This window comes from Mobula birostris, chromosome 25, assembly GCF_030028105.1.
Source record: "Mobula birostris isolate sMobBir1 chromosome 25, sMobBir1.hap1, whole genome shotgun sequence".
NCBI lineage: Eukaryota > Metazoa > Chordata > Chondrichthyes > Myliobatiformes > Myliobatidae > Mobula > Mobula birostris.
The window spans coordinates 14,685,840-14,711,008 of record NC_092394.1 but is presented as its reverse complement, the minus strand read 5'-3'; the positions used below and the strand labels follow the sequence as shown (position 1 = coordinate 14,711,008).

Below are 25,169 nucleotides of genomic sequence, written 5' to 3'. Positions count from 1 at the left end.
CTCACTCCACCCAAACTCATCAGTACTGCTCATGACCTGCAACCTTGCCCATCCATTCTATTACGCACAGTTTTATTTCAATAAAGTAGAAATGAATGGATTAGGTTTGGTACGCCTAGTAGCCGGGCGTCGGCCACACCAGAGTGAAAAAAAAAATACCAACCTGCATTTTTCGTACATAGAAAGGAATTGGGTCAAACTCCCAGCGAAAATAATGGAACAAATAAAAAAAATGGTTGGCCGTTTCTTGAAAGGCCACGTCGGCGACTTTTAGATCATTTTACGAGGCTGCGTGAGAAAGGTACTCGAAGGTCGTAGAAAAAGTCATCAGTAACGATAGACCCGGATCATATGAAGGCTTTACCAACGGCCGGACGCCATTTTATTACCACACAGCAAAGCAGCAGCCACATAATCTGAAAGGAAGCCCTCCCTCCCTCCCTCCTCCCACCCATCCCCGGCTTTTTTCTCCACCCGGCGCCGCGTTTAATCAGCCTCACAGCCATTACAAACCTCCATCAACTCACCCTGAAGAAAGTCGGCTTCGACGCGGAGGGCTTACAGCGACCATTCAGACAAAAATCCGGAGGTTTTTACGGCTGTCAAACACGATTGCAGCCTCCCCCCCTCGCTCAAACTGTTTTTTTCTCTCTCGCTCTCCTCTACGCTGCCGTGCGGAGTCTGCGCAGAACGGGCTGCGCACATCAATCGGTCCGTTTTTTTTCCTCCCTCTCTCTGGGTTCCGTCCGCCTCCTACCCGAAGTGACAGAAGGGCCCGCTTGCACGCCTGCGCACTGCTCCTCGAACGGGCGCCGAGAACTCACCGACTCCCCGCGCGATGCTACCTTGCGCCTGCGCAGACCCAGGATGCAAGGACAGCCAAAAGCGCGCGGGCGTGCCCGAGGACGATCATCAACTCCGGCTGTTGGGGCGCATGCGTCGTTGGCTGACGTTAGCGTGAACCCGCTTGGAAGGCGGGGCCGCGCGTAAGCCTGCGCGGTATGTTTGTGACGGTGGACTTCATAATGAGCGCTTTGAGAAAAAATTGAGAGCTGTGAGCATGATTGCTATGTTTTTTTTAAATTGAAAGATGTTGTCTTCATATCTAAGCGCATCTTCATGTAACTGTTTCATGTCTTGATAGTGAGGGAAATATTGGGGTTTTGTGAGGAACCTAGTTATTGCCCATTTTATATCTAACGTAAATCAGAGACAAGTCTTCATTCAGGTAGATAAGCCAAGTGATTGTGTGAGGAATAGTACAAGGGCAAAGCTGGGTATCCACCCCATGTATTTTATGAGCTGGCATTGAGTGCTTATATATTCTAGTGCCGGGATGATAGTGGTGGCAGAATCATATTACGGTTTCAGAAAGCTGAATATATATCTGAAGGAAAATAATTTGTAAATCTATAGAGAGAGCGCAGACAGTTGGACTTGTTAATACTCTTAGAGCCAGTGTAGTCCTGATAGACTGAATAATTTCTTTCCGGGTAGTGCTCATTCTGTAATCCCATAGTCTATTGGCACAATGAAGATTACTATTTTTATGTCTCCCATTGTCCACTTTTCTAAGGTTGAGCATGAGATCTGAAGGAGATTAAATTCAATGACCTTGTATACCGAGAATCATCATTGACCTAACACCCAACTAATCCAAAGGTTTCTGCCTGCTCCTGCCCCACCGAATTTGTATCTGCCTACCTGGACTCCACTTTGACACCCATAGTTCAGTCCCTCCCCACTTTCATCCGGGATACATCCCATGCCCTCCACCTCTTCAATAATTTCCAGTTCCCCGGTCCCAACTGCTTCATTTTCACTATGGATGTCCAATCCTTATACACCTCCATTCCCCATCAAGAAGGCCTCAAAGCCCTCCGCTACTTTCTGGATAATAGACCTCACCAGTTCCCCACCACCACTACCCTCCTCCGGTTGGCAGAACTGGTTCTCACACTTAATAACTTCACTTTTGGCTCTTCCCACTTTCTTCAGACTAAGGGTGTAGCTATGGGAACTCGCATGGGCCCTAGCTTTGCCAGCCTCTTCGTTGGTTATGTGGAACAGTCTGTGCTCCAAGCCTATTCTGGAACTGCTCCCCAACTTTTCCTTCGGTACATTGACGTCTACATTGGTGCTGCTTCCTGCACCCATGCTGAGCTCGTCAATTCCATCGACTTTACTTCAAACTTCCACCCAGCCCTCAAATTCACTTGATCTATCTCGGACACTTTCTCTCCCCTTTCTCGATCTCTTGGTCTCCATCTCTGGAGTCAGACTGTCCACTGACATCTTCTCCAAGCCCACTGACTCTCATAACTACCTCGACTACACCTCTTTCCACCCTGCCACTTGCAAAAATGCCATTCCCTATTCCCAGTTCCTCCATCTCTGCCACATCTGCTCCCAGGATGAGGCTTTCCGTTCCAGGACATCTCAAATGTCCTCTTTCTTTAAGGATCGTGATTTCCCTTCTGCTGTCATCAATGATGCCCTCACCCGCATCTCCTCCATTTCCCACACTTCGGCCCTCACCCCATCCTCCTGCCACCACAACAAGGACAGAGTTCCCCTTGTCCTCACCTACCACCCCACCAGCCTCCAGATCCAGCACATTATCCTCCGCAACTTCCGCCGCCTTCAACAGGACCCCACCACTAAGCACATCGGTCCACACGTCCCTCCCCACAAATCTTCCACCCGGCACTTATTCCTGTAAGCATAAGTGCTACACCTGTCCCTACACCTCCTGTCTTGCCACCATTCAGGGCCCCAAACAGTCCTTCCAGGTGAGGCAACACTTCACTTGTGAGTCTGTTGGGGTCATTTATTGCCTCCGGCGCTCCCAGTGCGGCCTCCTCCACGTAGGTGAAACCCAACGCAAATTGGGGGACCGCTTCATCGAGCACCTCCGCTCCCTCCGCCACAACAGACAGGATCTCCCAGTTGCCACCCACTTCAACTCTGCTTCACATTCCCATTCAGATATGTGCATACATGGCCTCCTCTACTGCTATGATGAGGCTAAACTCAGGTTGGAGGAACAACACCTCATATACCGTCTAGATAGTCTCCAGCCCCTTGGTATGAACATTGAATTCTCCAACTTTTGGTAATTCCCTCCCCCTCCTTTCCCCTATCCCTATTTCACTCTGCCCCCTCCCCCAGCTGCCTACTACATCCTTTATGGTTCCGCCTCCTCCTACGACCCATTGTGCTTTCCCCTATTCCTCCTTCACCTTTCCTGCCTATCACCTCCCTGCTTCCCCTCCGCCACCCCTTTATCTTTCCCCTTACTGGTTTTTCACCTGGAACCTACTAGCCTTCTCTTTCCCACCCTTCCCCAACCTTCTTTATAGGGCCTCTGCCCCTTCCCTCTTCAGTCCTTACGAAGGGTTCCGGCCCGAAATGTTGACTGATCGTTTCCACGGATGCTGCCCGACCTGCTGAGTTCCTCCAGCGTGTTGTGAGTGTTGCTAATCCAAAGGTGCTCCTGATTGAAGAGTCTCAGCCTGAAGCATCGACTGTTTGCTCTTTTCCATAGATGCTGCCTGGCCTGCTGAGTTCCTCCAGCATTTTGTGTGTATTACTTTGATTTCCAGCATCTGTAGATTTTCTCTTGTTAGTGCAAATCAGAGGTTAGGTGTCCTGGTGTGACAGGGGAGACTGAAGATGCCGGAATCTGAAGCAATGCACAATGTGCTGGGGAAACTCAGTGGGTTGAGTAGCATCGATGGGAGGAAATAAATTATTGATGTTTTTGGTCAAAACCCTACATCAGGACTGACAGTGCAAAGGCAAGGTCACTAGCATAGAAAAGAATGGCAAGAAAGGATGCCAAAACTGTTGGTGGACCGAGGAGAGGTACAAGATGACAGGCAGGTTGTGCCAGGTAGGGGAAGTGAGCAGGACTGAATTTGTAAGATTGTGGCAGGTGAATGATAGTTGAACTCAGGCAAAGGGAGAGAGAGAAAAAGAAAAAAAAACATGGAACAAGGTAGGGGAGGAGAGTGTAAAGGCAGGAGACAGCTGCTGGAGTGAGATGAGCAGGAGTATAGAGAGCTGGCTTCGATATTTAAAAGAGGTGAGAAAGGGAACTATTAGAAGAGAATGAAGAGGTGAATAACGGAGCCATATTGGGGGGGTGGGGGAGAGCTTCTCTGTGATAGTGAGATGAGGCATGGGAACAGGCAATTTAGCCCACAAGTCTATGCTGACCAACCACCCATTTTATTAATCTCGTCTTTATTCATAAATTAGCTCATCTTTGAGTTACACACACAAAATGCTGGAAGAACTCAGCAGGTCAGGCAGCATCAATGGAAGGATGTAAAAAGTTGATGTTTCAGGCTGAGACTCTTAATCAGGATCATTCATCATGTATTAAATTACTCTGGATGTCCAGTATCTGCAGAATCTCTTGTGTTGAGTTCAGCACTTGGGCCTAGTTGTGACATCTTGACTACTATGTCAAACCATTTCATCTCACCCTATTGGAGATGTCCTCTGTATTACCTCTTCTCTGAACTACCTTCCCTGCTATTCAAAACAAACTTTCTCTCTTTTCTAATTTTGATGAAGGACCCCAGACTTGAAATATTGCCTGTTCATCTTTTCAAAGATGTTGTTTGACCTACTGAGTGTTTCCAGCAATTTTTTTCACTCTGGCAGGTTGACTTTGCAGCTGAAGATTAATAAAGTCAAACAGTGAAATTTAAATCTAATTTCAGTATGGCACATATTCCCTTGGACAGAATGTCACAGGTTCCATTTTATGGCCTGTTCAATATTTATCCATCAATCAATATTACTGAAGCAGATTTCCAGCTCAATATCTTTTTGTATTTTCTTGGACCCTTCTGTATCTAAATTAATTGTGGTAACTACAACACTGATTACCATAAGACCTAGGAGCAGAATTAGGCCATTTGGCCTATTGAGTCTGCTCTGCCATTTGATCATGGCTGATTTTTTTTCTCTCTCAACCCCATTCTCCTGTCTTTTCCCCATAATCTTGATGCCCTTAGTAATTAAGTACCAATTAAACTCCACTTTAAATGTACCTAATAACATGGCCTTCAATGAATTCCTCAGATTCACCATGATCTGGCTAAAGAAATTCCATCTCATCTTGGTTCTAAGGGGATGTCCTTCTATTCTGAGGTTGTGCCCTCTAGTCCTAGACTCTCCCACTTTGGAAACATGTTTGGCACATGCACTCTATCTAATCCTTTAAATTTTCGGTAGGTTTCAATGAGATTCCCCGCCCCCCACCCCATTCTTTAAAACTTCAGTGAGTACAGACCCAGAGCCATCAAATGCTGCTTGTATGTTAACCCTTTAATTCCCAGGATCATGCTCATAAACCTTCTCTGGACCCTCTCCAATGCCAGTTACACCCTCTCTTCTTCTTAAGCCCATCACCCTGCAGGTGCATAGGCCACCAACAGCAGCTCACCAATGTCCTCTGTCGTGAGTCAGTCTTTCAAGTTGTCCCCACATGTAGCCCATTTTCAAAGATAGTTCCTCTGACAGGGATGAGGTTTTTGGAGCTTCTGTTGGTGTTTCTGTACTCTGGGTTTTTATGGGATGGGGTTGCTTGCCCCATTTCAATCCTCCTCTTGCACTGGGCTTGGGACTGTCCATGGTAGAGTTATGCCCTCTCCAATTACACTTGTGAAAGTACTTGAACAGTAATTGATCACTTTTGGATATTTTGAAAAGGATATGAAGGGTGGTTTACAAATACAAGTCAGTATTTTTCTTTGTAAGGGTTTATTACCCGGAAAATATGCAGAACAAATTGTGTATATGTTTCAGTTTTCTTTTGTTTATTTGAAACTATTCCTTGCTGTTTCACATTCCATTAGCTACCACTCACACCTCCCACCAAACTTATTTCTGGGGAAAACTGTTTTAATCATTTGTCTTTGTCCACATGGCTATTTGATATGTGAAATTCAAAACACTACCTTCCAGAAATTTTACTTGAAGTGAGAGAGTTTCTCATGCAAACTGATGATAGCCTTATCTGAGTCCTCTCTACCAATTATTGGCATTGAGATTAGAAACATACAAATTATGAGCAGTAGCAGTTCAGTCAGCCTCTAAATCCTGCAGTACCATTCACCGTGATCCTGGTTGATCTCTGTTTGACCTCCACTCCATGTTACCATTCACCCACAGTAACCTTTCACCAGAATTCTCAAGAAATTACCTCCACCTTACCGTAAAGATATTCAAAGGCACAACATTCGCACCTTTTGAGGATGAGCATTCCAAAGACTGGAGTTTATGTGAGAGAAAGATTGTATCATTTGTATTAAATGGGAAATTCCATAGTTTTAAACAAAAGCCACTTGTTCTGGATTCTCTCAGAAGAGAAAATGTTCTCTTTGCATCCATCATGTCAAGACCCCTTATAACCTCTTTTTTATAAAGTTGTCTCTCAATATTTCAAAGTCCAGTGGATGCAAGACCAGTCTGTCTCCCTTTTACATATAAGACAACCTACTCACTCTGGGGTCACCTTTGGATTGCTCATGCACTGCATTTTCTTTCAAGTAAGGGAATCAATACCATACAAACTGCCAGTTTTACCATCATTGCTTTATTTCATTAAAGTTTGGCCTTGGAATCAGATTCAGGTTTATTTTTACTGACAAAGGTTGTGAAATTTGTTTTTCAGCAGCAGTACAGTGCTATACATAAATATTACTATGTTACAATAAGAAATATAAAAAACAAATATGTAATGCATAAAGCGAGCAAAACGTTAGGTAGTTTTCATAGGTTCATTGTCCATTCAGATGGCAGAGGGGAAGAAGCTGTTTCTAAACTGTTGAGTGTGTGTCTTCTGGCTCCTGTACCTCCTCCCTGTTTGTAGTAATGAGAAGAGGGTGTGAATGGTGAGGTTCCTTAATGATGAATACTGCTGTCTTGAGGCATTGCCTATCAAAGATGTCTTCGACGGTGAGGAGGCTAGTGCCAATGATACCTCCCTATTAAGTGAAAATAAATGAAACAGGAGAAGCTAAAATATTTAAGAAAATCAAAAATACTGGATATATTCATGTGAGGCAGCACCTGCAGATCATCAGATCTCTGATGAAGACTCTTTGATGAGAAATGTTAACTTGCGTTTTGTTTTCTGTTTATTTCTGTTTCTTAGAGCTCTGTAGCTTTACCTCAGAATAATGGCTTTGTTATTTTTCCTGTCATGTTGATCATTTCCACATTTTCGTGTGTTATACTACATTCCCTAGACCAAATAACCTACGCCTATCTCTTTGTAGCCTCCTAATGCCCCTACACAACTTACTTGCTTAAATAAACTTGCACCATTGCCAAATTTAGCAATCATAAGTAACTTCATTTAGATCATTAATATTAATTTTAAGAAGCTGAGGCTCCAGTATTAACATTAATATTTGGTATAACAACAGATTGTCCACCCTGAATAAATATTACTGTCCAGCACAAATCATGAAATCAATAGCCTTTCACAGTCACTTACCCTGTGACACACCACTCATTGCAGCTTGGTCCTACTATAATTATGACTACTCTTTGTTTACAGTTAGCTACTCAATCTTCTCTCTATGCCGATACGTTACCTGCTACATGGTAAGATTTTATTTTTCACAATACATTTTGAGGTGCTCATTCATAAAATGCCTTCAGGAAATGTAGGTATAGTTCATTGGCCAAATGGCAATGACTTCTCCAATGTAACTCAGGTGCCTCAAATTGTATTAAGAGTATAAAACCTGTAGATGGTAGAAATCTGAAATTAAAAACCAAAAGTGTTGGAAAAACATCCCAAGACATACAGGTTAGTATGTTAATTGTTCATTGTAAATTGTCATGTGATTAGGCTAGGGTTAAATAGGTGGGTCGCAGGGTCATGTGGCTCATTGGACTAGAAGGGCCTGGTCCATGCTGTATCTGAAAATAAATAAAATAAAAATTCTATGCTTTATTTTTATATGTGAATTGCTATCTGGCCTGAGATCTGGAATATAAAGGGGACAATGCTATCCGTCTAATGCTATCTCTTTTGTCTTGATTGTCAACTGATAGGCAAAATAAGTTGTTAGCTTTTGTCCTGAACAAATGTAACCTGATTTTGTAAACCACAAGTTTTATGAGTATTAGGGGTTTTAAGTTTGGAAATATGGAATGTTTGGATGGGGTGTAGTTTGTTAAGGCTGTTTTAATATATTTCTTCTTCCTCTGGTAATGTAAAACAGAATGATTTTTAGTGGGCAAAGGCATGTTTGCTTGAGCTCACACCTGTTTGTGTGCACGGGGTGTGTGTGTGTTTGTGTATGTCATGTGCATTGACAGATATTTATGTACATGTAACAATATGTGCATATGTAAATATTCAGACAGCAGGGCTGGTTTCCAATTTTCTTGATCGCTCAAGACCAGGGGTTCCCAAGCTAGGCTCCACAGACCCTTTGGTTAATGATAGGGGTCCATGGCATAAAAAAGGTTGCGAACCCCTGATCTAGACATTAGACAAAGGATTTGATCTGTTAAGCTTAATTAGTAACTGGTGTGTATGGCTAGCCAATGTTAAAAGAAATCATGCTAAGGCTCTTCTCCTCCAATATGAACCCTAATGTCAGGACTCCCTTGGGTAATCATAATGGCAACAGAACCAATGTCAAAGGTCTAAAAATAGATTTTCTCAGATATTGTTTCATATACAATTTGAAAATCTGCAACTAAGTGAACTCACACATTATGTCCACAGTGCTGGACTAGAAAGAATTCACCATAGTAACCATGAAGAGACTTCTGACTCCCCTGCCTTCAAACATCAGGATGAGGACTGTCAAGAGCTGCAGAAATCAATTAACCATACACGTTCTTGGTTGAGAAACTCCACTATATGGGAGAAAATGAGCTCCAAACAGGTCCAGTAAAAAAAATCTGACCAAAAGAATGAATGGTTGGTGTAGAGATAGCTACAAACATTTGTGGATGTTTTCATCATTCTGCAGGCCACCTATAGCAAAAAGATACCAAATGCTCACCTCACTGAAAGCCAAGAAAGTAGGGGAGCTTCTTCTGGGAGTCCTCCTCATTGACTCATTGCATCAGGTCAAATGTGCATATGGAAACCTCTCACTGATTACTAGCTACTGCCCTCGTTCAGCTGATGACATAGTATGCTTCTTCATGTAGAGAGATTGTTTTCGGTAGTGGAAGAGTCTAGGACCAGAGGGCACGAGAAATTTCTTTAACTAGAGGTTGGTGAATGTTTGGAATTCACTGTCCTTCCCCTCTGCCATCTTTTTTTTATTTTGGCACCTTTCCCCTTACTTCACATTTATGAAGGATCTAGGCCTGAAAAATCAACTATTTATTATTTTCCATAGATGTTGCCTGACCTGCTGAGTTCCTCCAGCATTTTGTGTGTGTTGCTTTTGACAAATTTCATACTCCGGCAAGGATTGGTGACAGCAAAAATATACACCTGATGAATAGCCACACCTTTATTTGGAAAATTATAATTTAAGGCTTCCTTTTGGAGATAGCTACTTGAGGAATTGTTTATCGACAAAGCTATTTTCGTAACTGTCCTTCCTGTCTAGTTATGACTAGGTTACAAGGTTCGAAAATAAGCCATCATCTCAAGCAAAGGGGAACAGAAACATGGGATACTTATTTCAGAATGAAGTTAAAATAAGGAAATAAAAATGATCAACGGAGATTTTTATGGCGGGACAGGTTTATCGAATGTAAATGTCACTTGAACCTTCCTTAATATTAACTTACGCATTGTAACAGCATAAAGAGAGCTGACATTGTTATGTAATGAACAATTCAACGGACTGGCCCCTGTGCGACACTGTTCTGACGCACGGAGATGAAGGAAGTGCTTCCGGGTCGCACTTTAAGATGGTTTTGTGCGCAACTGCTGAGGCCTGTAGTTTTTCAATGCTCTAAAATACGAGAGGCTTGTAATTATTTAGCACATTTCTAAAGCTGAGCAGTGGGTAAGAAGAAGGATCGGAATTTAGATTTACTGTATCGATAAGGTTTTTAATGAATCAATATTAATTTTAATCACAGGAACCTGGGAAAGAATCAAATCCTAGAAATTATAATATGGGTTATTTCAAAACATGAACATTAAAAATAATGTAATTAATCTTGTTATACCGTTATTCTATTGTACTATTGTAATGATTCTATATTTCATTTATCAAACTTGATCTCAAATAAATTTCATAACGTTTAGATTTTCTTCTTAAGTGACCAACTTCTGATACTTGAGCCTTTGCAGCGAGCAAAGCAATGGGTTTATTGTGAATTTCTGTTGCGGTCAAAAGATAGAGTGCTTCTTTCACCAATATAAGTGCCATTGAAGAGTAGCAAGTATTATGTGCCTGAATGTTATATTGTCGTCTAATAATTGGAAGAATGACTTTTTGGTATATCAAATCTACTCATTCCTGTTTCTGTGAAGTTACAATCTGAGTTTGGATACTAGGTAGATTGTGATAGTCTTCTGCAACCCTAACTTCCAGATATTCTCATCCATTCCCCAGCACCTGAATAATATTGAACAATATTGAACTGGTCTACTACTGAGTTGCCGAGCTATATTAGTATTGTAAAACGAGTAAGATAGATTTTTATTTTAAAACCACTAATACTCTTCCAGGAAAAAAATCATTGGTGAGTTAGGTTCCAACTTTTGGACGGGCATACCTTTCTCAAGTATTGTTTATTTGCTCAGGAGCTTAGCAGCCAATATTCATCAGTGAACTAACTGCACTAATTGTGCTCATACACTTATAGCAGGGATCTAGAGAATAATAGAAATTTGAAATCATAACTTGGGTCGGTTTTGACAATGACATAAGTGCAAGTTGTAACTTTTGAAAATTTTGAGTGCATTGGTATAAATGAGGTGCCTGTGACAGTAGTGTCTCTAATTGAGCATTGAATTTGACTGCTTCCTTTTATGCTGTTACATTCAGCTTTCGCGTTATAAATCTGCCAAAATATCAATGAAGTTGAGCTTGCTTATGAAGTGGGTTTGATTTTATTTTCCAATTTATTATTTCACTTTAATTGTGCAATATTTAAAGTATACAATTTGGGTAATAATTGTGCAACATTTAAAATATATAATTTGGGTAATGATGATAAAATCTTGCTTTATTAAATCAGCATACTTTTTGGGCTACAGGTATTCAAACATTGGCAGCAACCCAGAATATATTTTTGTGTTTTAGAAAATATTATTGAGTTATCTATCATCTGAATACTTTCTGAAGGCTTGGCTTGTCACTCATGAAGGGTTGAAATAAGTGTATCGTTTGCTGTCTCATTTATCCCCCTCCTCTTCTACTGTGCTTCTTTTTTCTTCTGTTTCCGTTCTTATGGGTGTAGATGAAGAACTTAAGTGCCAATAATTTGACAATACAGAAATAACATAGTTATAAAGTGTGCTTCCTTACTTGTAACCTATTGTGAAAACATAGAATTTTTTTTGCAGTTTGGTGCTGATGATTACAAGAATTTTTTTTTCTCCTTGTTAAAAGTCACAATATTAATATGTTGGCAAGCAGAAAATATATTGTTTTAATTTTTATTACACTTTGCATTGTGACAACATTGCAGTTCTGTAATAAAAATCTATTTCTTAGACTGTCTTTAGATAAATAACTGGAGCATTTCAAAGTTTCAATAGTTCATTGTATTCACACAGGCAAAGAGTAATCAATCTGTTGCTTAATTAAGATTAGAAGCTGAAATCTTGGTTTGCAACTGATAAATTTAAAATCCATACTTTCTGTGCTTCATTATTTCTCATAAATTGTAAACAGGAGAGGCCCAGGACCAATCAATCCCTGTAACACACCATCCATTACACTTCACCAAGCAGTAACGTTACTTTCTTACCTGTAGCCATTCAGTCTTCTATTGACACTAATATGTTTCTCCCAACACCATCAGCTTTTATTTCAGTAACCTTTAATGTAGCAGCTTATCAAGTGTGATTTGAAAAGCATAGTACATTTACTAGTTCTCTATCCATAGTATGTGTTATTTTTTCGAAGACCTCTGGTAAGTGTCTTTTCCCTTTCATAGAATCATTGACTTTGCAAATTTACATTGATTTTTGGTCTAATTACCCTGCTGTAATCTAAATGGAACTTTTCCCAGATCTAGGGAATTTGAGGAAAATTAAAGCAACACATCTCTTGCCTCCTGAGCTACATTTTTTTAAGACTCAAGAAAGTCCTTGCAAATCCAACAGTTGGCTTAATCTGTCGATTATTGTTATCAGAGTTGCCCTCCCTTTCATTTCCTAGCCTAAACTATTTCTGGGATGTTATATGTATAGAGTGATACAAAATATCTTTTTAATTCTTCTGCCATATTCCTGTTAATTGATTAGTCTACTTTCCGTAGGAGCAGAATGCTTTGTTAACTCTTTTGTGTTTCATATAGAATCTCATACCTATCTTTACTCTTCTCGCTAATTTTTTCCCATACTCCAGTTATTCCTTCCTTGTTATCTAGTCATTCTGTTTTTATATTCTGATCTGCCTTCCATCAGCGCTGAAATGCCAGTTAAACTGGATGTTGAGTCCTACTCTTAGATTTTCTTTTTTTTCCTCATGATCTCCTTCAGTGTCTGCAGCTGTACTTCAACTGATCTGATCCCTTAATCAACTTTGCCAATTCACTTTAACTTTAACTATCCCCTAATGGTTGCACTTATTGAAGTTTAAAATACTAGTCTTGGCCCCGTATTTCTCCTCCGCTAACTGAATATAAAATCCAATTGCATTATGCGTATCGGTACTGAGGGATGTCTTCACAGGGAGATTGTTAGTTAAACTGATCATGTTCACAGTACTAGGTTTCATATAGCCAGCTCTCCAGCTCCAGAGTATGTTTTTCTCTGAAGCTAACCCAAAAACACTCTGTGAAATTCTCCCAGTTGCCTTTGTCTATTGAATTTTTTTTCCAACCTTCATGTGGAATTAAAAACTGCAATGACTATTGTCATGCCTTTTTATGAAGTAATCTTGTAAATATGGGTTTGGCGTGATTATAGAGATGGCATTATATAAATGCATGACATTTTTGATGATTCGAATAAAACAGTACAGCACAGGCAAAGGCTCTTCAGTTCACAATGTTGTTCCTAATGTACTAAATTAGTGATTAAATGCCCAAATAAGCTAATCCCTTCTGCCTACAGGATATCCATATCCCTCCATTTTTTGCATATTCACATACCTACCTGAGAGCCTTTTTAAACATCTTTATTGTATTTACCTCCACCACCACTCCTGGCAGCATATTCCAGGCACACATTACTCCGTAACAAAAAAAAAAATTGCCCTTCACATCTCCTTTGATCTTGCCTCCCTCACCTTCAATGCATGTTCTTCAATATTAGACATTTAAAACCTCAATAAAAGATACCAGCTATCTACTCAATGACTCTCATAATTTTACAAACCTCTATCAGATCTCCCACTCCATTCTGCCACTCCAGAGAAAACAAACCAAGGGTTTCCTTAACTTCACCTTATACCACATCCTTTCTAATCCAGGCAGCATCCTGGTTTACCTCTTCTACAGCCTCTCCAGAGTCTTGACATCCTTCTCGTATTGTGCATGCGACCTAACTAGTGTTTTACAAAGTTGCAACATAACTTCCCAACTCTTGAACTCAGTTCCTTGGCTAATAAAAGCAAGCATGCCATGAGCCTTCTTTACCACCGTGTCAATCTGTGTAGCCATTTCAGGAGGATGTTGACTTAGACCCCAAGATCCCTCTGCATTGTTAGAGGTCTTGGGGAGGGTTTAAATTAATTTGGCAGGGAGAATGGAACCAGAATGATAGGGCTAAGGATGGGGCAGTGGTGTACAAGCAGATGCAGTGCGTAGTGAGGTGGTGGGGAAGGGCAGGCAGATGATTGGGAAAAATTGCAGTCAGTGGGATGAGTTGAAATGTAACATGGGCAGAATTGAAAAGGGTGATGAATACAGGACTGAAGGTGTCATATTTGAATGCACAGAGTATACGGAATAAGGTAGATGATCTTGGAGCTCAGTTAGAGATTGTCAGGTATGATGTGGGCATCACTGAGTCGTGGCTGAAAGAATATCATAACTAGGAGCTTAACATGCAAGGATACACATTGTATCAAAATGGTAGGGAGGTAGACAGAGGTGGTGCATGGCTCTGTTGGTAAAAAAAAATGAAATCAAATCCTTAGAAGTGGGTGACATATAATTGGAATATGTAGAATCCTTGTGGGTAGAGTTAAGAAACTGCAAGGGTAAAAAGCCCCTGTATATACAAACAGTCCACCAGGATGTGGGATATAAATTACAACGGGAGATTAAAAAAAGAGCAATGTTACGATAGTCATGGGTGATTTCAATATGGAGGTAGATTGAAAAAGTTGAGTTGGTGCCAAATCCCAGAGAGGGAATGCCATGAGTTGGTTCTTTCGAGCAGCTTGCGGATGAGCCCACAAGGGAAAAGGCAATTCTGGATTCTGTAAAGAACCAGATTTGATTAAGGAGCTTAAGGTCAAGGGTCCCTTAGTAGGCAGTGATCATAATATAGAATTCACCCTGCAGTTTGAGAGGGAGAAGATAAAGTCAGATGTATCAGTATTCTAGTGGAGTAAAGGGAATTACAGAGGCGTGGCCGAAGTTAATTGGAAGGGGACACCAGCAGGCATGATGGCAGAACAGCAATGGCTGAAGTATCTGGAGGCAATTTGGAAGATGCAAGATAGGTACATCCCAAAAATGAAGAAATATTCTAACTGGAGGATGAGGCAACTGCAGCTGACAAGGGAAGTCAAAATCACCATAAAAGGAAAAGAGAGGGATATAATGTAGCAAAAGTTAGTGGGGACTTAGAGGATTGGGAAGCTTTTAAAAACCAACAGAAGGCAACTATAAAGCCATAAGGAAGGAAAAGATGAAATAATTAAGGTAAGCTAGCCAATAGTATAAAAGAGATACCAACAATTTTTCAGATATACTGTATAAAAAGTAAAAGGGAGCTGTGAGTGGATAGCAGACTGCTGGAAAATGACTTTGGAGAGGTAGTAATAAGATGAACTTAATAAATATTTTGCATTCGTCTTCACTGTGGAAGACACTAGCTGAATGGCAGCAATGTGAGAGTGTTAAGCAGAAGTGAATATAACTGCTCTTATTAAGAAGAAGGTGCTTTGGAAGCTGAAAGGTCTGAAGGTAGGTAAGTCAACTGCACCAGATGGACTACACCTCAGGGTTCTGAAAGAGGTAATGGAGGTTGAGGAGGCATTAGTAATGATCTTTCAAGAATCACAAGATTCTGATATGGTTTCAGAGGACTGGAAAATTTTAAATGTCACTCCACTCTAGGAAAAAGGGAAGCAGAGGAAAGGAAATTGTATACTGGTTAGTCTGACTTCAGTGGTTGGGTGGGAGCCTATTACTAAGTTTTTGGGGTACTTGGAGGCACATGATAAAAAAGGCCAAAATCAGCATGGTTTCCTAAAAGGGAAATCTCGCCTGACAAATTTGTTGGAATTCTTTGAGGAAGTAAGAGGCAGGATAGACAAAGGAGAGTCAGTGGATGTTGTTTACTTGGATTTTCAGAAGTCCTTTTAACACTATTCTAATTGTGGTTTAATGTTTTTATCGTGTATTTTTTTAATCATGTTTTATGATGTATTTTTCCAAATACTTGTTCTATTAGTAAGACTGCCAGAAATTGATTATTGAAGCTGGCTCCTCATTGTTCTTCACCAACTTCAGGACTTACTTTGGTACTTTCAGGTAGTATTTTAAATTGCAGATACTGTAATGTGAAAGAAAATTTGTTGATAAGGTACAGTAATTCTGCATAAAAGTGAAGTGTTTTTTGTTATTAATTGTGGCAGCCTCTTGGGGATCAGTGACTCTTTCCCATCCATCCATATGTCCTTTTCATTTACGTAGACACTAACTTCTGTTGTGAAGTAAGTGGAAATAATGGAAGGGGGGAAATCAGAAATAATTGATCACAGGAAATGTTATATACATTTTTCCCAATAGTATACTAATAAGTGTAAGATCATCATCATCATCGTCAGGTGCCATGCCCAGTTTGAGCTTTGACTGCCATGGCCCACACACTCCTGTTTCGGGTCAAGCGGATCAATTCATTGGTATTCATTTCCAGTTCTCTGGCTGCTGTCTCCATCATCATTTGTCTTTGTCTTCCTCTTGCTTTCTTCCCTTCAATTTTTCCCATAATTACAGTGCATTCTAACTCCTCTTTCCTAATCACATGTCCAATGAAGTTATATTGCCTTTTCATGATATCATACATTATTTCCCTTTTTGTGTTTGCTCTGTTCATGACATCCTCGTTAGATATTCATCTCGTCCATGATATTCTTTGCATCCTCCTCAAATACCATGTTTCTGCTGCTTCAATTCATTTCCTCATGTTACTAGATATTGTCCAATATTCTGAGCCATATAACATAACTGGATAAATGTAACATTTCAGTACTTTGAAGCATAAGGCAAAAACTTTAGATGTTTCATTCAGTTATTATTATTTATCTTAGAAATTCAAAGCATTGCCTGGTTGTTTAACTGTCATAATTTGAAAGACCTTTGGGTAGAAGTAGAAAAAAGATAGTTTTCCCTTCATCATTCCAAAAATTGGTTGTGTAATAGGAGCAATTCATTTCATGCTGTTTGCTCATGCATATTGCTTACAGTTTAAGATTATTCCAATTTTCTTTTTTTTAGGATGGCCCTTAACAAATCCATGCATCCGAGGAACCGATATAAAGATAAACCTCCAGATTTTTCCTATTTGGCATCAAAGTATAAAGAATTCCAGCAGCATGTGCACACAAGCTTGACCGGGAAAGTGAGGTATGCTAGTGAATAAAGAAACCGACTGGTACAAGTTGTCTCACTGGTATTAACTAGTGCTTGTTTCAGTGTCTGACAAAATCTGTCCGAAACCTCCTCTGTTATAGGGAAAGGTTAGAACTTTATTCGCTAGAATACAGAATAATGAGGGATGACTTGGTAGAGATTTACAAAATCATGAGGGGTACAGATTTCCAGTGAGGTTGGGTGAGACTAGAACTGGAGGTATTGCATTTAGAGTAAAAGTTGAAATGTTTAAAGGAAACGTAAGTGGGAACTTCTTCATTCAGAGGGTGGTGTGTGGAATAATTTGCCAGCAAAAGTGGTGGATGTGGGTTGGATAACAACATTTAAGAGACATTTTGAGAAGTACATGGATGATAGGGGTCTGGAGGGCTATAGTCTGGGTGCAGGTTGATGGAACTAGGTAGATTAATAGTTCGGCATGGACAAGATGGGCCAAATGGTTTGTTTCTTTGCTGTAGAGTTCTATGACTCTGAAATCTTTGCTGTAATCTTAAGTGTCTGATCTGATTCTTTATTCTTGGAAAGCTCTTTATATTTGTATATGGGACATTTTTTATAGCATTGTTTAATTAAAATTACTTTAAATTGAGCATGCTTTAGAGACATACTATTGAAGTATTTATGATGATGTTGGCTAATTTTTTATTGTTATTTAGATAATGAAACTGATTCTTAACATTCCAGTTTTCTTAGCTTTTCAGTGCCATTCAAAGTAAATTTATTATCAAAGTATGTATATGTCACTGTATACTAACCCGAGGCACTATGGTACTATTTATCATAGTTATTATGTTGTTAGCTTGCCATGGTTTGTAAGTGCGTTGTGTTGCAGGATGCTTTTGGTTTAGTTTGTGAACTTAGGCTTTCCTTGTAAACCCACAGAGTAAGCTGCACTGTGGAAGTCTTGCATTCAGTTCCTGTTTGGATGAAACTGTTATGAATTAAAGTTTTAACATTAGCTGTTGCTGCTATGAAAGAAGGGAAATAGACTAACATTAACAATTCTGATTACCATGTAGTGACCTCTGTTGAAAAATGTCAGCTGATCCACAGGGTCAGTGTTGGGACCTCTTTTTTCACATTATATGTCAATGATTTGGATGATGGAATTGATGACTTTGTGACCAAGTTTGTGGACGATACGAAGATAGGTCTGCAAAGGGATTAAGACAGATTGAGGAAAATGGGCAAAGAAGTGAAATATAGTGTAGGGAGTGTATGGTCATGTACTTTGGTAGAAGTACTAAAGGCATAGACTGTTTTCTAAATGGGGAGTATTTTGAGGTGCAAAGGGAATTGGGAGTCCTCGTGCAGGATTCCCTACAGGTTAATTTGCAGGTTGAGTCAGTGGTAAGGAAGACAAATGCAATGTTAGCATTCAGTTTGAGAAGACTTGAACATAAGAGCAAGGATGTAATGCTAAGGCCTTATACGGCACTGGCCAGAATACACTTGGACTATTGTGATCAGTTTTGGGCCCTTATCTAAGAAAAGATGTGCTGGCATTGGAGAGGGTCCAGAGGAGGTTCAGGAGAATGATTCCGGGAATGAAAGAGTTAACACATGAGGAGGGTTTGGCTCTGGACCTGTACCCGCTAGAATTTAGAAGACTGAGGGGTTTGGTGGGGGGGGAGGGGAATCTCATTGAAACATATTGAACATATTGAATATTAAAACATCTGGGTAGAGTGGATGTGGGAGGATGTTTCCCATAGTGAGTAAGTCTAGGACCAGAGGGCAAAGCCTCAGAATAGATAACAAACATGAGAAGAAATTTCTTTAGCCGGAGGGTAGTGAATCTGTTAAATTCATTGCAACAGGTGGCTGTGGAGGCCAAGTCATTGAGTATATTTAAAGCGGAGATTGATGGTGTCTTGATTAGTCAGGACATCAAAGTTTTCTGGGAGAAGGCGGGAGAATAGGGTTGAGAAGGATAATAAATCAGCATTGATGGAATGGTGGAGCAGTCTCAATGGGCCAAATGGTCTGATTCTGTTCCTATGTCTTATGGTTGAATGGTCTTATGATACTGAAAATATGCCAGCTGAGGACAGCTGTTTAACCTTCACAGTAATAATCTCAAATGATAGAATGGAGTAATAAAACAATGTGAATGAATTTGCATAGAAAATGAATGAAGAATCTTGCTATCCTTTTAGCAAATTGCTAATTTAAGCATTGAAGATTTATTTCCCTCTGGTCTCAGAGTTGATAAAATAAATTACAATAAAACAGGATAATGAGAAATACTACAGAGTTATAAACATCTAAAATATACAAGATGGACACTCTCATCCAGTTTAAAGACTTCCTTTGTATCATCTGGGTTTCGGATTCTAGTTGGACACTGGGAAAGAGCAATACTTAACTCCCCTGAGGACTGCACAGCAAGGCACTCATTTTTATCTAACTGCTGTATTGAAACAAACAAAGCTAAAACAGGTTCGAGCCACCCAACCTCAAACAATGAATTTATCTACAGCAAAGGCACTTCAGCCTAATCAACCTTGCAAATCCTCGATGTGTCTTAAACTGGTATGTAATCCACAGACTGGTCAGATAGAATGACATTGTTATGCTTAGTGCATCATGCCAGACTTGCCTCTTAAAAATCTTTAACCTCTTCTGCCTTGTGAACAGGATAGGTGCACCATAGGTGGTGGTACAGTGGTTTATAAGAAGGGAGGAGCATCAGGGCACTGTGGACAATGAAAACTCTTAATTACCGCCTATCTCCTTTAGCTGATGGATTTGTCCTCCTCAAAACTGGAAAAGTAGCAAGACTGAAGTACATACTGTGAGTGAGGGCTTCAAAGTTCATTACTGACAGTGATTTGAAGCACTGGCACAATCCAAATTAGGTGAGTCGTGAAGAATATAGCTGCCAGACTACCAAGCTAACATAAGGGGTAACCCTTATTGACCTCCTCATTGGGAAAGAGTAAACAGTCGATTTCAGGCCGAGATCCTTAATCAGGTCCTGATGAAGGGCCTCGGCCTGAAATGTCAACTGTTTACTCTTTTCCATAGATGCTTCCTGACCTGTTGAGTTCCTCCAGCATTTTGTGTGTGTTGCATTGGATTTCCAGCATCTGCAGATTTTCTTGTGTCCTCATTGTTTATTAGTTGTGGGTACATCTATTCATGGTAGCACTAGTTAAAGTGACCACAGCATAATCCTTGCAGAGATAAAGCCGAGGAAACACTCCATTATGTTATATGGCATTGTATATTAAATGGGGTAGACTTAGAACCCATTTGGTAGCTTAAAATTTAGAATCTGTGAAGCACTGTGGATCATTAGAAATAACAGAAAAGTACACTACAATATGTAATCTCATGACTTCCATATTCCGCATTCTTTTCTGACAACCTGGTTTAATGAGGATTGTAAAAAGTCACAAGGGGAGCAATGGCAGACATATCTCAAAATGTGGGAGTAACTTGATGAAGCTACAACACAGGACAACATGTGTGAACAGTAAAAACATGCAACGGATGGTGCTAAGTGTTCTCACCAACAACAGATCAAGTAAAAGCTTTGGAGTCCTGCTTCATAAAGTTATCAAGGGTTATGTGCAATTAAGTAGCTAAAGGGAAGGGACAGCTTCCTTTACACTGACTATGCAATCTATTACTTTAAGTCTGAAAAAAGAAATAGTTTGGTATTTACTTTACTTTATTGTTGCCAAACAATTGATACTAGAAGGTACAATCATCACAGCGATATTTGATTCTGCACTTCCCACTCCCTGGATTACAAATACTAAATATTAAAAATAGTAAAAATTAGTAAATAATAAAAACTTAGATTATAAATCGTAAATAGAAAATAGAAAAATGGAAAGTAAGGAAGTGCAAAAAACCCCAAGAGGCAGGTCCGGATATTTGGAGGGTACGGCCCAGATCGGGGTCAGGATCCATTCAGCAGTCTTATCACAGTTGGAAAGAAGCTGTTCCCAAATCTGGCTGTACGAGCCTTCAAGCTCCTGAGCCTTCTCCCGGAGGGAAGAGGGATGAAAAGTGTGTTGGCTGGGTGGGTCGTGTCCTCGATTATCCTGGCAGCACTGCGCCGACAGCACGCGGTGTAAAGTGAGTCCAAAGATGGAAGATTGGTTTGTGTGATGTGCTGCGCCGTGTTCAAGATCATTTATTTATATATCAATTTATTATATATTATAGTATATTTATTATTATAAATAAAATGTTCACAATCATTTATTATATATTAATCATATATTTCACTTATCCACCCCCACCTGACTAATATATCCCTGTTTAATGAGACTAGGAAGAATGTATGAGGAAAGCATGGCCTAAAATCATGAGTAGATATTAAAATTCACAGTATCTTAGTGCTGCCAGTGAGCTGGATAAATCTTTAAAGGGGATGAACCCTCGTCAGGCATCAGGTCCATGGGAGGACACTGAAAACTTGAGCCGACCAACTGCCTGGAGTGTTCAAGGACATCTTCAACCTATCACTGCTGCAGTCGGAGGCTCCCACCTGCTTCAGAAGTGCCCAGGAACAGCACAGTGAGCTGCCTTAGTGAACACAACATTTCTATTCTGATGCAATCTCACTGGTTCTCCATTGGATTGTGGACTACCCGGACAACAGCAATATCTACATCAGACTGTTGTTTTTGATTACAGCTTGGCATTCAGCACCATTATCCCCACAGTTCTAATCAACAAGCTTCATACCTGGTCCTCTGTGTACCTTCCTCTGCAACTGGATTCTTGACTTCTTCATCAGGAGATCACAATCAGTATGGATTGGTATTAATAGCTCCTCGTTGTTGACAGTTAATGGAGGTGCAGAATACGTGCTTAGCCCACTGCTCTACTCTCTCTACACTCAGACTTTTTGGCTAGGCACAGCTCAAATGTCATCTATAAACTCTCTGAAGATACCCTTGTTGTTGGCAGAATCTCAGGTGGTGATGAGGAGGTGCACAGAAGCAAAATAGATCAGCTGGTTGAATACTGTTGCAACAAAAACCTTTCACTCAAGTCAGCAACACCAAGGATTTAATTGTTGACCTCAGGAAGGAGAAGCACCAATCTTCATTGAAGGGTCAGCAGTGGAAAGGGTGAGCAATTTCTTGTTCATGGGCATCATCATCTTTGAGGATCTTTCTTGGGTTCAAGATATTGATGTAATCATGATGAAGGCACACCAGCAGCTATACTGCCTTAAAAGCACTACAGAGAGCATTCTTATTGGTTGCAGTATGGTAAGAAAAGAATCAATGTACAGGAATGATAAGGGACTTCAGAGGGTTATAGACTCAGTCTTCTTCGTCACGGGCACAAGTTTCCCACCATCGAGGACATCTTCCAAAGGCGGTGCCTCAAGAAGGTGGCATCCATATCCATCTGGGATGTGCCGCCTTCTCATTATGACCTTCAGAGTGAAAATACAGGCGCTTAAGTACCCACGCTCAATGAATTTTCCTCTTTGCTATCAGATTTCAGAAAAGTCCACGAACGCAACATTTCCATTCCACTTTTGCACTGTTTATTCTTTATTGTAACTTGTCGTAATTTTTCTTACCTAAACTGTACTGCCACAAAACAACAGATTTCATGACTTATGTCAGTGACAATACACCTAACCTTGATTCTTAGGGTTATTGTTTCCAGACCGAGCTTGCATCAGCCACTATAGCAGAATGTATCAATAGGTTTTTAGATATTAAAGCAATAAGGGGTTAGTACACAAAATTATACTGAAGTAAAGATCAGCTATGATATTAACATTTGATGGAACAGGTGTGAAGTGGAGAAAGGCTTATCCCTGTTGCTTACAAAACTGAAATTATAAAAAAATGAAAGCATTAAAATTTGATAGTGAGCATATTTTGTTACGACACTTCACTATTTTACAACTTCTAAGTTAAGTGTACATATCTTTACGTGTTTGTTATTCATGCTCTATAAAATAGACACTTACTGTAGTGTGTTATTTTTAGTAGATCTTCCTCATCTTTTATCTTTCAGACCCTTCAAGTTATTGTCCATGGTGTAATTCCTAACAGTACCTAATTTTCTGCTTTAAAATGTGGGCCTTGATTTTTTTTAAATCAAGGTTTCACAACAATATTAGGCTATTAAACAGTTGCTTAAAAACCTTTGTCATTAATTGAAGTTAATCTTTTTTTTTTACTTACTGCCCTCCTGGTGTTCAGAGCAGCAATGAAGGTCCTCCATCTCTGTCTTGACCTTGGTCTTGGTGGTATTCAGGGCTTCCTTCATCGTGCCATTTGCTTCTTCTCAGTTTTAACTACTGTCAGCCATGCAAGTCCAGAGTGGAGACTCAGGAATACCGTTGCACACAGATGTAGAAGGATTCATTGCTGTTTCCTTAACAGTTTTGTTTGATCAGTCAAAGTTGTTGGCCCTGAGCTGAACCCCTGAACCTGAAGGACCGGTGGACCACTCTTAATCTGGCCTCTGCCCTTTGACCTGTTTGACACTACCAAGAGCCAAAGTATAAAGTCATGACTCCAGTCAGCATAGCTCTCCAGGTCATTGAGACACGCACGCCTCCAAACCACGACAAGGTTGTGGTCCTCTTGGTCCTCAGAGGCATTTTTTTTCTTAGTAAAGTAGGAAGTATGTAGTTAAATGTTTATTTTAATAGCATAATTTCTGGGAGCAATAAGAATTATATTAGTATCAGTGATAAACTAAGCATTTGTTTGCCTGCATTGTAAATGTAAAACTTGTTTTGGAATGGCAGATACCATTCATATGGAAAAATAATTTTAAGTTGTGATATTTTCAGAATGAATAGACACCTTTCAATAGATATATTTATAAATTAATGTAAAATAAGGTCTATCAACATTTTTAGTAAAGCAAGCTGTCCAAATGTAATTTTTATTTGATTTTGCAAAAAATGGTGGAAATGTCATATCATTAGGTACCTTGTGAAATTAAAATTTTCTATTTTTATTTTAAATGTTTGTAACTTCTGAATATTTGATTGCCATAGAAATATTTTGTATTCGTCTGTTGCAGAGTAAAGGCTGTGTCAAGTACATCTTGCAAGCATTTTCCAATAACTTTTTTTTTAAACTTAGTGGTTATTGCACAACTTGAAAATCCCCACTTTACAAGTAACCTGACAGCTAGTCAATTCCTATACCTTTTTAAAACTGTATCAAGTACGGTGTAAAACATTTTGTGGCCAGTCATTTCAAAGAACCTGATTCAACAATGTCTATTCAACTTGTGCCTGAACATATTATTTTCAATTTTTGAAGCCCTTAAGCAACCAGAATGTAAATCTATGTACATCATCCACTCTGCTATTCACACCAGTGGACTTTGACATGTGCCAATGCTTGTCAGTATCCCCTACTGACATCAGCTACAAAATTTATGTGTGGAATCTCAGTAAGTTTCTATTTAGCTTCTCTTTTCACACCTTCATAAGATTAATTTAACGAACTTTTCCCCTTTCGTGTGGTCTGTTTTGCCTTCTAAATCTGACTTTCAATGCCTTGCTCGCTAAACGCCAGCACTTTATTTCCATTTCAACTTCAACTTTAAAAAAACTCTTTCAAAACTTAATATTTCTTATTATGTTTGGATGACTTACCAAAATTAGTTATTGTTTAGACCTATCCTAAGATGTTAGGGTGCTGCAATATTTGCTCAATTTTTAAAAAAGACATACATTTGTTATTTCTTCCTTTTTTGAGGTAGGAGGCAAAGATGGGAAGGTAGTACAGAGACTTAATTAGAATCAAATATGTCCAAGGGAAGGGTGCCTGTTAAGTTAGCTAAGCGCTCTGACTGGTTGGGTTTACTTATGTTTTTATTTAATGATACAGCATGAAACATGCCCTTTCAGCCCTTGAGCCACACCACTCAGCAGACCCAGATTTAACCCTAACCTATTTACGGGACAATTTACAGTGACCAACTAACCTAAACAATACATTTTTGGTCTGTGAAAGAAAACTGGAGCCACGCACACACAGGAAAGATGTACCAAGTTTCTTAGAGAGGACACTGGAATTGAACTCTGATGCCCTGAGCTGTAATAGCATTGTACTAATTTGGGAACATGCATCATAACTATCCAAAAGATGGCCTCAAATTGAAGCAAGTATCAAAACATCAACAGACAAATCATTATTCTTGAAGTAATTTTGAATCACCCACCTACCACTCAGTCCATCCCTATCCAA

General features: G+C 39.8%; 2 protein-coding genes across 2 annotated transcripts in view; one reads left to right on the top strand and one right to left on the bottom strand.

Moving 5' to 3' along the window:
• The window catches only part of LOC140187913 (lissencephaly-1 homolog), a 93,944-nt gene extending 93,159 nt beyond the window's left edge, over positions 1 to 785 (bottom strand). Inside the window, exon 1 of the mRNA XM_072243773.1 lies at positions 528 to 785. The gene's annotated coding sequence lies outside the window, so the exon portion shown is untranslated. The remainder of the gene's footprint in view (positions 1 to 527) is intronic.
• Positions 786 to 9,897: 9,112 nt separating this feature from the next.
• mettl16 (methyltransferase 16, N6-methyladenosine) overlaps positions 9,898 to 25,169 on the top strand; it is a 127,880-nt gene continuing 112,608 nt past the window's right edge. The window contains exons 1-2 of the mRNA XM_072243182.1: positions 9,898 to 10,016; positions 16,807 to 16,935. Coding sequence (XP_072099283.1) covers positions 16,808 to 16,935 — 128 coding nt within the window. The 5' untranslated portion in view covers positions 9,898 to 10,016; position 16,807. The remainder of the gene's footprint in view (positions 10,017 to 16,806; positions 16,936 to 25,169) is intronic.